Below are 16,280 nucleotides of genomic sequence, written 5' to 3'. Positions count from 1 at the left end.
TGCAAATGTTGGGAATAAATATGTTTCTATAGTTTTTTTTCAGTTTTCCCGAAATATTTTCAGATTTGCACATTCTCCGAGTTTTCGCGGAGTTCTCAGAGATTCGACGGGAGAAAACTGGGAGAGAAAGGGGGTCTGGAGAAAACGCCGTGAGAACCAGGTTCGAACGGCTGCAAAGCTGCTAAAATAGGCGCACCTGTAAAGGAGAAGCGTCGTTGGCTAAAACAGTTTTTTGTAATTTATAATATTCAAAGTTTTATTCATGCATATGTTCTATTTATGTTTACGTCTTCTATAGAATACTGCGATTTTTATGACCGACAAAAAAACCACGATTTTGAGAATTTCGAATTCGGAGAGAGCTCTGCAGGTAACATTTTTTCCGTCTTTTTCAGCGTTGAATGGTTTTGTAAAAACTATGAAAGAGATAACCGAAAACGGAAGAAGAGATCGATAAATTGCTCTCACCTCAATTTACACTATTTCAAAAGGGGCAAATACTCATCTGCTTTGGTATTATCTGCTATTTACTCGTCTGCTATATTGGCTCGTCTGCTATAGCTAGATCATCTGCTATATTGGCTCATCTGCTATAGATCATCTGCTATATTTGTCTTATCTGCTATTTTTACTCCAGTTTCAGAATCTCGTCTGCTATCAGGAAAATCATCTGCTATGGGTTTTCTAGTCTGCTATTTTTTGGGAAAATCAGTGAAACCTGAGCTTTATTAACTCTGGCGCGCAAGTAACTTGAACATGGCAAGTCAGATTCTAGTAAGTGAAGAATTCGCTGAAATTTTTTCTCTGTTGCGAAATCAATGGTATGCTAACTAGCAGGCTTGTTCGGAAAAACAAATTCGGAAAATCGTGTTCTCGAATTTTTTCTCGACTTTTTTTTCGGAAAATCGAGTTCTCGAATTTTTTCCCGACTTTTTTTTTCGGAAAATCGAGTTCTCGAATTTTTTCTCGACTTTTTTTTCCGGAAAATCGAGTTCTCGAATTTTCTCGAATTTCAATTAGTCAAAAATTACCAGTTTATTTGACAAAAACACAAAAACAACAAAAACAACAAAAAGCACAAAAATGAAATGGAAAACAATAGATGAACAAGCACAAGTAACAAAAAGTAACAAAAGTATTAATTATTTTTTGAATTTTGTTGATGAAATCCCATCAATTTTACATTCTGTTGCAAAAAAAGAAGTTTGGAAAAATTTGTGCGTTCAGTAATTTCTTATTATCTGTGAGAATATTTTTCGCCGACGAGAATAACCTTTCTGCTTCGACCGTTGTTGCAGGAGCAGAAAAAAAAACGAAGGTGAAGCCGGTAAAGTGTTGGAAAGACTTCTTGACTGGTTGCTTTTGCCCAAAACTTGATAGGATTCTCATCCATGTCGGTTGTGATTGTTGAAAAAGTAATGAAAACCCTGATTAAAGTATGTTTTCATTCAGAAAAAATTAATTTAAAAAAAATTCACCTTAAATCGACCCCGTAAATCGACACCGATTGCGGGTCTCGCCGCGCTTGGGTTACCGTTGCACCCGTTTCAACTATACAAAGTAGAGATTTCCTCTTCACTTTGAACGCAGCATGATTATTTCGAGAAAAAAATTTCCGAAAAAAAATTCGGAAAATTTTCCGTCGGAAAAAATTTTCCGAAAAAAAATTCGGAATATTTTCCGACGGAAAAATTTTCCGAAAAAAATCGGAAAAATCGAGAACTCGATTTTCCGATTCCGACCAAGCCTGCTAACTAGACTATAAACTACAACAATTTCACAATCATGGCTCTGAATTTTCGATTTTTCATCAAGGGAACAGCGGACAGATTAAGAAAACAGCTAAAAAAGAGATTTTACTTAAAAACAATAAAAGAAATAACACAAATATTTCTGGGGACGGGTTTAGATAAAAAAGTTTACAAGTGAAAGAGGGATAAATATCCGGTGGTACAAAATAGAACGATCACAGAAATACATTACAATTAGCTGAATCAAAATACATCACAATTAGCTTACTCCAGAAATTTTTACATTTTTTTCGTTTCCGATTTTTTTATTTAAAAATTTATTTCCCGTAATATCCTTGTCTGAGAAAAAAAAGGTTGAGACGCAGAGAAAAAGTGTCTGTGTCTCCACCTTATGTGTGCTATTTAGGCTCTCCGCTTCGATATCGCTACCGTATTCAGACTGCAAAAAATACTCTCTAACCTTTTTTTTCTCAGACAAGCATAATATAAGTAATAAATACGTTCTATTCTTCGCAAACAAATGGTCGCCGAACCTCTTCTAGTATGAGGTACATAGTGAACACTCAAAATCTGATTTCAAAAAAAATTTTCAGACAGAGAACAAGAAGGTTCACCCCACAGGACCATTCACCAGATGCTGGAAATTCTACAATTTTCTAATAACTTCTGGTCTTTAATAATTGTTAGCTTTGTTGTTGTTTTCTGTTGTTTTTGTTTTTTCCTTTTTTTCAATGTCCGAATCTCCATGCAGCAGATGAGCCAAAAAATAGCAGATGAGAAACCCCATAGCAGATCATCTTCCTAATAGCAGATAAGACAAATATAGCAAATGATCTATAGCAAATGAGCCAATATAGCAGATGATCTAGCTATAGCAGACGAGCCAATATAGCAGACGAGTAAATAGCAGATAATACCAAAGCAGATGAGTATTTGCCTTCAAAAGGTCTGAGTTTCGGAAACCGCGGCTTGTCGTGAGCAGGTTAGTCTGGAAGTCTAGTGACAAAAAACATGCGTGAAATTGCAGGCTTTCAATGGAATAAAGAAAACGAGTTATGACCCGATCAAAACGATTTAAATATATCGGGATTAATTATATAAAATGAGTGACCTAATGAATGGATTTTGATTTGCGGCATTCTCAGTACGGTAATTATGTACATGGCTGTTGAACTCATCCACTTGAATAGCGAGGTTGGTTCGTCATGCCGAAAAAAAAAATCATTTATGATCTAAATAATGTTAAGAGGGTTTCCAGAAGAGTATACAAATGAACTTCTCAGGAGTCGCTTTTCTCGTCATTGTTTCCTAAATATTGCGAGAAACATTCGGGGAAAGTTTGCCGTTTAGTGCAAAATCTCTCGGACAACGTCACTCGGAATCAACATGGAAAACTTGGGAACCTTACGTTGTCAGGAAAGATAGAGAATATCTCGATTTATTGGAAACGATGAGTTCACAGTGTAGGCCTTGAGTGAGTTTATTGACAACATCACATAATCAAAAATATTGTTCTTTCAGTTGAATCGTCTTTGATTTCATAAAGAATATTCATCCTATCTACAACCCCAAGCCTATGATGATTGAAAGAGAAATTGCAAAACTGTAAACAATGAAAAGCTAAAGAATTCGAATTGGGATTTTATTTTCTGAAGTACTGAAAAAAAGTGCATTTAGCTTGCACTAAGATGCGAAGAAGATAACTTATTAAATGAATCTCAAGGAAGAGTACACATCGTCCGCTAGAGGACATAAATGTACTATGAACAAAACGGTATGAACACTTCCATTTTGCAGACTTATGACCTATATCTCATTCCAGAGCTCCAGTCGCCATAATGCTACAAGCTGCAAAAATACGAGAGCACTAAAGAAGGTTTGCAGGAGAGTTCCAGATATCGTGATTCACCTCGAAGTTCTGAATACTGCGATACCGAAGCTGAGAATAAGAAGTTAGCTCACATTTCTATTATTTCATGAGGTTATTTTTTTACTTTTTAGTTATCTAAACTTATATTCTTCCTATTCATTCGATTCAATAAATATTTTTGTTAATTAGTTTGATTTGATTGTTAAATAAGGGGCGAACATTTAAATTTCACTGAAAGCGCGCGCAAACGACACTCCGCCGCTCGTTCGAGAGACCCCGGAGTTTTTTTCCCCGGAATTTCCGGGGTCTCCTCGTTCGAACCAGGAGAGAAGCTGGAGAGAACACAGTGACATACCAGTTCGACCCAAAACCTCTCCCAGTTCGAACCGATATCTCTCCCAGTTTTCTCCCGTCGGATCTCTGAGTTTTTTGCCGACTCCCTGAATAACCTCATTAGTTTAAAAACTACCGTAACCGCGCATTTTCGTTACGAAACCCACTCATAAGTCACCATGTTCCTTGAAGAATACAAACCGGTGTCAAAACATTTTCGGCTCCTTTTTTCATTTGTTTTTCAGAAAAATGGTTCATTTGTTGAGAGTTTTGAATAGTGAAACAGAATTCAATTGTATTGAACAAAAGTAAGTTTTTAAAAAACTTGAAAACAATTGTATGAGCGTTTTTCAGCAATAATTTGTCAACGAAAAAGTGTCGGAAACTCGGACGGCAACAAGATGAAATCGTTCGTTCTCTTTGTCATCGTATGGAGAAGTATTTTCTTAACCAATCAAGAGGTTTTTTTTTCAGTTGAATCCTGCAACTTGCAAGTGAAACGCATGACTCTCATCACAGAACAAAAATCTGAGAAAGTCAAGTCGGAAGTGGAGGTGCATCGTGCTGTAGCTGAGAAAATGGCACAACGTGCATCTGCTTCAAGTTTGTTTTTAACTACGACCTCAACTGAATTGAATTTTTCAGTAAACGCAAGCTTCGAGCAGGTGGACTTGATTAGGGCAATAAATCATCTTTCTCTTCACAATTTGAGCCCGATCACATCGATCTCCCTCTCGTATGATAAGTGCATCGAAGATAGCATTCACACAGAAAACAAACTGCGCTCAAGCATAGGAGAAGTCACGGTCTCAAAAGGTGATACATAACTATCTTTACTGAAAGTTCAATTCGGTTATTGTATTAGATAGTCTGAAAAGCGAGAAAGACAGCATTATGAAGATCCAGCAGGCGACTATTAAAGCGAAAGGGAAAGCTGAGAAAGACATTTTAAAATTGCAAGAGGAGGTTAATCGTCAAAATGGAATAATAACTGCAATCCAAAGTTCTTCATCGGAAATAAAGAATAAGCTGCACTCCATTCGTTTGGACGTTGAAGAAGTTGACGGGAAAAGGGCCACTTCCGAATCAGAGGTTACTATTATATCGATTCCATTTTCTATATAACCTTTGCAGCTGAATGATGCTGAAAAGATTCGGGACACAGTGTTCCAAGAACTGGAGTCAAATGAAGCATCGACAGCGGATGTTATTTCAGTACTGAATGAACTCTACTCTGTAAGACAGTTGTACTCTCCAGCGAAATCTCATTGATTTTCAGAAACTCCAAACAGAGAACAATGTGAATGGACTGTCTGTCGGCACTCTTTCAGATACAGACGAAATTTCGAAGCTTGCGGATGAACTGCAATCGCTCGTTTCAGAAAATAAGGACTTTCCAGAGACTGACGATATTTCGGAAACGGACAGTATTGGAAATCTTGAATCATCACTTGCTAGTGCCAAGAAAGAGGCGAAAAATGCTTTGAAAACTATCGAACAAATGAGAGATTACAGTCGACAGTACGCGGTGATTAACGAGACTTTATCGAGAAAAAAGTCTGGCATAGAAGCTGTACGCAAGCAGATGGTAGAAAACGAAACAGTGTTGAGCGGGCTGAAAGCAGCGGGAAATTCTGAGAAACTTTCGGACGCCGAAAGTAGAATTTCGAAAAAAGAGGTAAAATGATTGACCTAATTTTATTACGAATTTGTTTTCAAGGAGCTTTTTCGACAACTTGAAGCAACCAAAAACGATATTCCTGGACCTGAACCGTACCAACAATACCAAACCCCCAACCAAGCTGCACCATCCAAAAAACACGAGAAGCAAACTGCGAGAGCCCTCAAAAGAGCTTCAATCGCCTCAGGTTTTGGAAAAATTATTTCATGATGATTAAACATTCTTTTTAGGTTCCACTCGAAACATCAGCACCAATGTTCCTCAATATCCGGGCATTAAACTTCTTGGCCAGGAGAACACGGATATGGAATCTATTCCACCACACAGAGAATCATCTGAACAGCAGAACAAAACGATGAATTCGGACTTAGATCTATCCATATCCGATGATAGCGCTACCACACAGGATGAATCAGCTATCAATGGAATCTTCAGTCCTCTGAACAACGAAAAACGGGCTTCGTCGCCGCCTGTGGAGTTTTCTATGGCTGCACATATGACCGAATTCAGTCAGAGGCAGGCCAAAATGAAGGCTATCCAATCGATCAAAAATGCTGAGGTTTCAAAGGACGATATTGACCAAGATGAAGGTTTTTCTGTCTATTTCAGGCATTAGATTTTGTAATTTATGTATTCAGAAAACGAATCAAAACTTTCAATCGACTTGGATGTATCTGCGATTGATTCAGAGGGCGAGGATGAAGATGCGGACGATGACGATGATGTATGTTGTTACCTTAAAAAATCTGAGCTTGCGGGTCTGGCCGGGCCGGGTTTCCAACATTTGGAAAAATTTTAATATTTCAGAATTTTTCTCAACTTTTTTGTGGAAAACATATTGAAACTCCAATCTTTGTGAACTTTTTCTATAGCAGAAAATTTTTTAATTTTTTAAATTGACCCCGAAAATATGGTTTTTACATTGCTATTGTCTTCTCCTCTTCAGGATTTGTTTGCTCCGGATGACGAAGATATGGATCAATCTGCATGGGGAGATGACGACTGAACGTTGTAGTTCATTCCATTCTTAATATTTAAAAATGTAGTTCAAATTTTTATTTATGCTCTTGTTTCATTTCATCATGTTATATCCTAGTACCCTATGAACTTTAGTTTCTCTTTATTTAAATGAATTGTACTTCGCTCATTTCCGACGACTCCGTACTGTGCTTGTGGCAAACGCGCTCCTTCAGAATATTTTTTTTTAACAAACAGGATCGCTCTACCCATCATTTCCAGTTGAGAAATATTTCTCAACCATAATCTAAAAAGGATGAGTAAGCAACAGAGGAGAAAAGGGAATGCAAAAGTGAGTTGATTTTAAAGTTTTTCTGGAAAGCATTGGGAAAAAAATCGAGATGGCCCACATGATTTTAGTTCCATCAAGAACGTTTTTTGAGACTGAAAAATCCTAATTTTTTTTCAAATGAAAATTAAAAATCTTGACAATAGAATCCGAATTTTCGAACATAGTCTTAAAAAGATTCCTGAATCAACTAATAAAAAAATCTGAAACAACTGAATTTTTGCTTCATATTACCTTCTCGAAAACATCACATTACGAAAGAAGAAAAAAAAAGCAACTGTAAAATTTCAGAACGCTAGTAGCGCCTCAGCCCACGGTTATCTGGCCCAAGGAGGAGAAAACTTTGTTGGTCTGACACCGGAAATGAATATTTTCGAGGTTCGGCTATTAATTCTCGAATAAGTACTTAATGGAATAATTCAGATGGCGAGCAGCAACCGTTTGAGTAACTTTTCGGGAATCGATGATGAAACTAGAATTGTGATGAGAAAGCTGACGAAGAAGGACTGCCAGACAAGAGAAAAAGGACTCAGAGAACTGACCAATATAATCGCGGAAACGAGCTCTATAGAAAACTGCTATGAACATTTCTGCGGTCTTGTTCCACAGCTCAGCACTGACGGAAGTCCAACTGTTCGGCTGCTAACCATGAAAACGATTACTCTGTTTCTTGTGAAGTTGGAAAAATCTGCATGTAAAGGGTTGAAAAAGGTAAAATTAATTTTCTGATCCGGCTTATAAAACCGAAAGAAACACTTCATAATGTTCAGATAATTCCAATGGTTCTTTTCGCAAGATGCGACGTGACAAACGGAGTAGCAGCAGCTGCCGGAGCTGTGATCAGAGATGGTTTCGAAGCTGATAAAAAACAAAAAGTTATTCAATTGTTTGCACCTCTCGTGTTCGAAATGGCAGCAAAAATTGTTCAGGGAAAACATGATTTGTCAGTTCCTGTAGAATACGATGCGTCCGAAGATCGGGAAGCAAGAAAGTCAAGGCTTGAAACTCAGTCTCTCAATGTGTTTCTTTCATATATCAAGGAATTTGGAGCGGACTCAACCATTTGGGAGGAGGAAGCGCGGAAGCTATTCGAGAACATTGCATTCTTAAAGATGGTTTTCGGAGGAACCAATGCTGCCTTAAAAGTTCAAGTTCTGAATCTTGCATATCGATTCAAGAACAACGTGGAAGTCATTCTCAACACCCCCTCGATCGTTACATATATTCAGAACCATCTTGATTCACAAACCTTCACGCCAGAGTGTTCAACCGCATGGGAAGGAATGATTATACTGTTACCTAGTGCACAATTTCACACTAAAGTTTCTCTACAAAACGGAATCTATCCTCGGTTCCTCAATGTCATTCGGAAAAAAGGAAATCATTGGAGAGTGTTGCAACATTTTTTGCTTCCTGCTGTTGTTCTTCTTCTGAAAGAGATGGGAAGTCTTGAAAATAATATGAAGGTACTAGGAACTATAATGGAGAGCTTCACTGATAACTTGCCGTGGCCCACAGATGCATCTATCAATGCTGTTCTAAGTTGGTTCAATGCGTTTTCGGATTTCGTCCGCTGGATTTTGACAAATGATCGAATCAATTTAGTAGTTTGGGAAAAACTTCACCCACTGGTGCGTTTTAAAGTTGTATTTATTCTAAAACATATTGAACGCATTTCAGATCGTCACAGTCACCGAACAAGCTATGACATTCCCCACAAAAGAAATTGCGGAGTGTGTAACGGATCTGCTCCAATGGATCATAGAATTGAAAACTATCAATGAAGCCGACGTGAGCACGCTTTTGCTCAATATTGAATCGAAAATAGTGGGAGCCGGAACAGAAAACAGCCGTTTGATCAAGCATTTGTTAACTGAACCTGGAAAGAATATAGTACTATCCAACTTGCACGCAAACTTGCTCTCCAGCCCTGAGCTCGTTGACTTCCAGATTATAAAGAATCTTTCCTGCTCAGAGAACGATTATTTCAATGCAACGTCTCAGAAGATTAGTAATTTCTCGTTCATCGAAAAAACGGAGAATTTTGACATAACACAAGCTGGAGACATCGTACGGCTGATCAAATTGCTTCTCGAAAATCAGGAGATCAAGTCGCTCAACATTTCTGTCAAAAATGATCATGTAGGACGTCGCCTCTTACTCACAGGAGGCTCAACCATCTGGAACAAATTACTCAAAAATGTCCCTGTATCGACATTCCAGAATATGATTAATTACTGGCATGAGAAGAGAAATGGCACAGCCATAGCTGACGCAGTTAGCTTCTTGAAAGAAATGGGAGTGGAGATGGATACAAAGCAAGCTGCGGAAAATGTAGAATTTCTGATAACTCTTCTGCGGAAAATGAAGTCTACTGATGTTTCTAATGAGGCAGAGAAAAATGTTCTGATATTAAAGTTGTTCACAGCAATATTTGAATCTGACGAGGATGCAAAATCAGAACACTATAATTGCTTAAGCGAACACTTAACATCGGATTTCAACTCGGGGCAGTTTTTCGAAAAGTTGTTTGCAAGCAGCGAAGAATATGACATTGAGAGGATTCTGGAGACTGCGTGCCGTGTCGACAAACTGATTGATTTATGTGAAGAACAAACCAGACAAAATATTGTGAACAACGTGTTGCTTTCCGGAAAGCAATGTGGTACCATTATTGAACAGTTTCAATTCGTAAGTGAACATTGAGCAAGGTCCCAAATGAATAGATGTTATAGCTGGAGTTGGAAGTTATGTCGTGCTCAACGAAACCAACTGTCATCTCTACGACACATCAACATTGTTACTCTCATCTGGATGAACACAAAGCAAAAGAAATCGTAACAGAATCAGCGAGGATCGCTTTATTCAATATATCTTCAAAATGTGAGTGTTTTTTTTTAATTTCACATGAACAATTTTTCTTTTCAGACTATAATTCCGCACATCAAGTATTTGGATGGCAAGTCATTAGCATTATATCGGCACTTGAAAAGAGATATTCCTTGGTTGCTCTCACCGAAGAGTTGCAACGATCTCGGAGGGAAATCGAAGAACGATTGATAAGATCTGACGAAGTTCGATTCAAATTAGATGATAGTTCTCCTTGTATCTTTCTGGCCGATGCTTATGATATGTCTTTCGAACAAAAGAAGAAGTATATTCAATGTCAAGCCGAACCATCAAAAGTCCCAGAGCATGCGTTGGAAGTGCTCTATAGGTATAACTTAATGTCGGTATATGATTCCACCTATGTTTCGATTTCAGAGAAAATCAAACACCCCTTGACTTCTTGATGAATGTATTCGAAGGAGGTTACCAGATGTTTGATTTTGACAGGTATGCTAATAGTGTGTAACATTTCTTTGAAGTATTTCGCACTTTAGATCGAAGAATTATCATTGGATGATTAATTTGATGTTTGTCAAAAAATGTATTCAGTATGGTGGAAGCATCTTTGTCGCCGAAGAATCAGGTCTTCGCGATTATGCTCTCTGTGGAATAGTGACAGTTCTAGATGTAGGTGGTGTAATGATGTAGTAGATACATAAACGAAGTACGTTGCAGCAATCCACAGACATTCTGGGAAATACCCCAAATGCTTTCGACGAAGATCCTCGCCTTGAAGCTCTGACAACCCTTTTCATCGAACTGTACCTAGTTCTCAACGATTCTATCAAAAATGACAACCATCCTACGCAAACTATAGAAGAATGGAAAGAATTTTATGTTCCTACAATCAATAGTTTGTTCATTCGCATGTTCCGCATGATTCGTAAAGAGCAACAACCAACACCGTTTGTCAGAACGCTGCTGAAAGCAATGTTCACGTTGGTGGAGTTCCCAACCAATGTTCCGAATGACAGTGTTGTTACCAGAGAGTTCGTTCCAGAGCTGTCAGTTTTCAAATACTCTCTGCTCGAAGAATCATTCATTGCTCAAGCGTTCATTCTTCTTTCGTCGAATGTTGAGCATGTTCAACTCATAGGATACGCTGCAGCCAAATTGTAAGAAAATTGAATATCAGTAAAAGGTTTATTTTATCACCGCAGATTGGTGCCAATAATGTTCAAGACAGAAAACCCTCAAGTACTGGATGATGATCAAGATGAAACGGAAATCATGGTAAGCCATGATTTTAGGAGTTTGAAACTTTAAACATAGTATTTCAGGTTGCCAATCGTTCCAAACTGAATCTCCCAGTAATGATTTCTAAATCTTATCCAGTTGACCATATCCACAAGCACGTCGGCCCATTGCTGCTCAGTTTAGCTATACTTCCTCTTGAAACGACGAAAGAGTTCGTCTTAAACCAAGAACAACGTGTGGCATACTGTGATGCTATTGATAGCTTCTTCAAAAATGCTCTGAACGCTTTGATGCTGGATCAGCCATTTGATTTTAGTCAAGTTCCAATAGTTTGCAAAATTCGTAAGCAGATGTATTTTTTTCAATTTCGGTACTCATCTCATTTTTTTACAGCAAAGTCGCAGGAACGAGAATATTATCTCCAATCGGATCTGACCGCAAGTCCTTTGTTCTTTGAAAAGTTTGCCTCCAGACTTCTATTCAAATCTATAACATTGTTGCCGGCTGCTGTTCGATTGTTCCATAAAAATATTCCGAATAACTTCAAGCCCATTTTCCAAGAAGTGGTCACAAAACACGCGAGCAAGCTTCTCATCGAGAACGAGTTGAATAAGGTTCAGAATGCTGAATTTGGAGAAGTGTTGAAAGTACGAACAGTACCAGTGACAGGACAAATCATTTCTGAGTATACAGTGGAAGATACGAAAATGAAACTGACTATCGAACTACCTCGCGATTATCCGTTGTCAGTACCAGCAATGAATCTTGACAAAGCTATTGTGAAAGGAGACCGTGCAAAGAAGTGGTTATTACAGTTAAATGCATATCTTTTCCATCAAAATGGTGCTATTCTGGAAGGAATTGAAATGTGGAAGCGAAATGTTGACAAAGGCATTGAAGGCGCTGAAGACTGCACGATTTGCATGATGACTGTGCACCAGCAAACCAATCAGTTGCCAAAAGTCAAATGCAAGCAGTGCAAAAACAGATTCCATTCGAACTGTTTGGTTAGTTCATTTCATACTGTTTAAAGGTGTTCCTATTCACTGAGTTTTTGTGTTGTCTCCATCTTCTGATATATAGAAAGATGTCTTTCACTCAGCCGCGGCGGCCGTGGCCTAACTTTCACCATGGCGCACCAAACTTTACCCAATTATTTCTTTCAGTACAAATGGTTCGAATCGAGCAATCAGTCGACGTGCCCACTCTGCCGAAACAATTTCACTTAATTTTTCTAGTCGCCACTTGTTATATTTTACTTTTTCTACGGTGATAATTACGGATATAAACATATTTATTGATTTTCTTGTCTTTTTCGTAATTGCGTTTCTCACCGCATGACCTATTTTTTTCAAATTAAAGCGGGTATATTTATAGTTTCAGATGGTTCGCGTTGAGAAAATCAAAACAAAGAAGGGAAAAAGAGTGCTGGTTGACAGAGCACCGAAAACTGTTGAAAACGACAAGAAGACGTTGTTTTGCCGTGGAACAAAAACGAATGAAATTATCAACCATGCCATGATGGATCTTTATGATATGAAGAAGCCGTTGACTACAAAAATGGACAAGTGAGAATATCATAGAAAGCAGGCGTAGGCAAAATATAAGGGTATTTTCAGACACAATCCATATCACTTGTTCGAAGATGAGACTCCAATCGTTCGCGCCGGAGCTAAGTTTGACACGTCGATGTTTGTTCTGGGTTGCAACTCGAAGAAAAAGCCAAACTGTTTGACGTTCGGAAGAACGTTCGATGGACAGCTTCTCGACATGGCGGAGCTTAGAATCATTGCTTATCAATCTGCATCGAACTTCGAGGTTTGTATATCTTTATTTTCCATTTCCAATACTCGATAATTTCAAACTGCCAAAATGACTCTCGGATCAAAACCTTGTATAGTTCTCGAAGGCGCTGCTTTCGAATCGGATCCTGATATGAAACGAATTGGAAACTTGATGGTTGACTGGTTCCGTGGACCAAAAGTCGATACTGTGCGCCTTGAAGGACTGGAAACTGTCATTGTTTTCACTGCCATCGATGAGAAAACCATTGCGCTTCGTGTCTACCGCCCATTGCTCAAAAAATCAGCCACTGCTACTCCTCGTGTCGAGCTGGCTGAAATGGGACCATCGCTCAATTTGGAAGTTATGCGTAAAAAGTTGGCCGATGATACTCTGTTCAAATTGGCCTGCAAGAAGCCAAAGGCACTTATGAAGAAGAGAAGAAAGAACATGAGCGAAGACGTTTTCGGAAACCAACTGGCCAGAGTTCATGTTGGAAAGCAGAGAACTGATGATATTCAGACAAGAAAGGTGAAGGCCCTGAAAAAGACTCCGCTCGTTGAAGCAGCTCCAGGAGAAGAAGTCGCCATGAAAGAATAAGATCTTTCCAATTTGTTTTTGTTGTTGCTTTTATTGTTGATTTTGACTATTTCCTTCAATTTAACTTTTTTCAATCTCGTTCACTTTCCAAGAGTTTTACCCTTGGGTAAATAAAGTTTTGAGAACATCGAACACACTAGGAAAAATATAATCTTTTTTTAAAAGAATTGAGACAAAGATGAGAAAAATACACGAAATATTAAATGAAAATGCTTGATGGTGTACCATATTAGCTATTGGGCTGCCGTGACTTTCTTTTTGTTATAGAGATGATGGTAAGATGGCAGAATTTTTCGGAGAAATTCTAGTTGCAAGGTTGGTGTCTGTAAAAGGAGATGTTCTAACTAATCCAGTGTCATTTTCACTAACCAAATTTGGGGTAGATGTTATTCGGTGTGAATTAGATGGTCCATATACAGCCACAGAAGGTTCTAGATTCTGTTTCGAGAAAACGCGGCATTTTGGGCCAATACTGCAGTCATCTGATACTGAGCATCCATCTTCGAGGTGAGCATGAACGCCAATAACATTCCGACTTCCTACGTACTTCGCACTGCATTTTGAGTGAACTTGGAAGATGTTCGAATCCCCGATGATCATTGGTTGACCTTCACTACTGAAAATATAACAAAATAGACCCAAATCTTTGCAAAAACTCACTTGTTTCGAATGACTGCGAATTCTTCAAAAATGTTATTTTCGCCGACATAAATTGGACCGTTAGTAGCATCGAAAACGACATGTGGATGAACGACACATCCTTCTTTGATTATGACTTCTCCTTTGATCTCAGCTTCGACGCAAACGATTGTGCTAGTTGCAATCGACACTCTGCTGAATTACAGTTTTTTCGTTGATGTTTGCAGCAAGGAAAACTCACCTACTGTCCGTCATAATTTGAACTTTCTTTCTAAAAATTAAATTACTTCTGGCAACTGACTCAACAATACTTCTCCATAAATATTCAGCGTTCATGGTTAGACACCAGTGAAAAGGGTAGGTGGTATGGAAGAGAGAGAGAGAACGATATTTTCCCACGACGAAAAAAAACACTTTTATTCAATGTTAGATAACAGATGGTAGAGAAAGAAAAAACAGGCAACAGTTCAACAAAATTCAGAAAACTAATTAATAAGTTATCATTGAGGTACGCGATTCAGCGAAATACCGGGGAGATCATTTTTATCGGGATACACTGATACGAGAGCATCGTTATCGACAACCCGAACTTGGTCGATGGATAGAGATGGAAATATAGAGCAGCTTGAAACAACCAACTCGTCCATTGTTTTCTTACAGGCTTCCAATGACTGTTTTGATGAAACTTCAACCCATACACTTTTAGTTTCGACAGTGAGCTGTAAAAGAAAGTGATTGCTCATTATTTTTGGAGAACGATATTACTTTAGTGCTGTCCGAGTTCGTTATAGGTGGCAAGCTGACAACAATTTGCTGGGAGTCGACTAGGCAGGCCAGGGCACTTTCGTCTTTTACCAGGTGCAAGTATTTATGCAATGGATCAATTGTACTTCTTTTGCTTCTTTTTCTGGCTAGTTCCGCGTCACGGAGAAGACTGTCCAACAAATCCGATGCGCTAACACTAGACTTCTTGTTGAGTGCACGAATCTGAAAAAAAACTAATAACCTAATTACTCGAAAAACTGTGCATACATGAATATCTTCTTTTGGTAGAGCCATGTAACATAACGGAAGATGGAACGACTCCAGACGATGAGTTCCAATTGCAGAAAGTGTTCGGTTTTCACACAACGGTGAAGCATGCAATTTGGTTTGGAGTGCAATAAACTTTTTGAAAGAGTCACCATTCAAATCAATGTTATTGAAAACACAACAGACTAGATATGGTCTGATTTCCGATACACTGATATGCCTTCGAACAGTTAAATTTTCGATTCCTGTTCGAACAACGAGAGATGAATTTTTCTTCGAGACATCCTCCACAGTGTTTTCTATCGAACCCTCGTTCTCCGTCTCATTTTCAACTGATTTGCCAACTTTTTTAGCCAAAGAAACGATTGCGTTCAGCTTTGCACGCTTGTCGTTAGCTAATTTTTGAAAACGGCTGTCCGAGAATGAATTTTTCGAAATATCCAGAAGCTTCAACTTTGGAAGGAGGTCAATTACTGTCGGGACATTTTTCAGTTTATTGTCATCGATTTTGAAATCTCTCAACTGTTTCAAGTTGCTCAAACTGTTCGGAACTTCTTCAATGACGTTATGCGATACAATAACAGTATGCAGTTTGGAAAGTTTCGGAGACATCAAGGATTCCGGAAGCTTTGACAGATTATTATTAGCAGCATCGAAGACGTGCAGGTTCAAGAGATTCGACAAATTAGGAAAACTTTTTTCTGTCAGCGAATTGTTGTTCAGAATAAGTGATTCTATATGCTCGCAGGATTGAAGTGTTGATGGAAGAGCATCCAATGAATTATGCGAGAGATCGATGAACCGTAGCCTCGGAAAACAGTCTGTAAATCAAGATGCAATATTGGACATGATAAATGTTTGAACAAACCGAGAACGTCGGGGATCTGTTTGAGCTCGTTTTGAGGCAAAACCAGTGAAATAAGACGGGAGCATAACTTTATTGAAGAAGATAGGTTCTGTAGGTTGCATCCTGTGATAGACAACAAATTTAGCTGTGGAGTCTGAAAAATGGTGGGTTTTATCATTTTTTAAACTTAGAAAGACTAACTCTTTCGAAAACTCGCTTTTGTGACAGAATTGCTGCTTCGGTTACAGAATCGACTCGAACATTTTTGAGAACAATTTCGAAACGATCGTTCTCGGTGACTTCTTTCACTTCAGGCTGCTCTTCAAACATGTATGCTTCTGCAAAAAACCTTT

At 38.4% G+C, this 16,280-nt stretch overlaps 5 protein-coding genes across 5 annotated transcripts; 3 read left to right on the top strand and 2 right to left on the bottom strand.

Moving 5' to 3' along the window:
* Positions 1-4,203: 4,203 nt before the first annotated feature.
* CBG04169 lies at positions 4,204-6,641 on the top strand (the record flags this gene model as incomplete). Its single annotated transcript, XM_045243684.1, has 11 exons — positions 4,204-4,262; positions 4,309-4,382; positions 4,429-4,557; positions 4,600-4,770; positions 4,820-5,046; positions 5,089-5,190; positions 5,234-5,632; positions 5,675-5,822; positions 5,866-6,225; positions 6,274-6,359; positions 6,582-6,641. 11 exons carry the CDS (start codon positions 4,204-4,206, stop codon positions 6,639-6,641), a joined length of 1,815 nt encoding a protein of 604 aa, XP_045092603.1.
* Positions 6,642-6,908: 267 nt separating this feature from the next.
* CBG25264 lies at positions 6,909-12,256 on the top strand (the record flags this gene model as incomplete). The annotated part of the gene is made up of 12 exons (XM_045243679.1): positions 6,909-6,944; positions 7,233-7,319; positions 7,365-7,652; positions 7,712-8,572; positions 8,622-9,632; positions 9,677-10,158; positions 10,206-10,277; positions 10,325-10,457; positions 10,482-10,945; positions 10,991-11,063; positions 11,111-12,052; positions 12,194-12,256. 12 exons carry the CDS (start codon positions 6,909-6,911, stop codon positions 12,254-12,256), a joined length of 4,512 nt encoding a protein of 1,503 aa, XP_045098284.1.
* Positions 12,257-12,410: 154 nt separating this feature from the next.
* CBG04170 lies at positions 12,411-13,409 on the top strand (the record flags this gene model as incomplete). The annotated part of the gene is made up of 3 exons (XM_045243675.1): positions 12,411-12,595; positions 12,647-12,849; positions 12,928-13,409. The coding sequence occupies 3 exons, from the start codon at positions 12,411-12,413 to the stop codon at positions 13,407-13,409; spliced, it is 870 nt and encodes a 289-aa protein (XP_045092604.1).
* A 233-nt stretch (positions 13,410-13,642) lies between these two features.
* Cbr-dnc-6 lies at positions 13,643-14,303 on the bottom strand (the record flags this gene model as incomplete). Its single annotated transcript, XM_002639496.2, has 4 exons — positions 13,643-13,732; positions 13,779-14,025; positions 14,070-14,243; positions 14,290-14,303. The coding sequence occupies 4 exons, from the start codon at positions 14,301-14,303 to the stop codon at positions 13,643-13,645; spliced, it is 525 nt and encodes a 174-aa protein (XP_002639542.2).
* A 245-nt stretch (positions 14,304-14,548) lies between these two features.
* On the bottom strand, positions 14,549-16,257 carry CBG04172 (the record flags this gene model as incomplete). Its single annotated transcript, XM_002639497.1, has 5 exons — positions 14,549-14,767; positions 14,814-15,035; positions 15,081-15,901; positions 15,949-16,081; positions 16,129-16,257. 5 exons carry the CDS (start codon positions 16,255-16,257, stop codon positions 14,549-14,551), a joined length of 1,524 nt encoding a protein of 507 aa, XP_002639543.1.
* Between the last annotated feature and the right edge of the window lie 23 nt (positions 16,258-16,280).

This window comes from Caenorhabditis briggsae, assembly GCF_000004555.2.
Source record: "Caenorhabditis briggsae complete genome, chrI, whole genome shotgun sequence".
In the NCBI taxonomy this organism is placed as follows: domain Eukaryota; kingdom Metazoa; phylum Nematoda; class Chromadorea; order Rhabditida; family Rhabditidae; genus Caenorhabditis; species Caenorhabditis briggsae.
The sequence above is the reverse complement of the archived record's forward strand: the minus strand, read 5'-3'. Positions and strand labels throughout refer to the sequence as shown.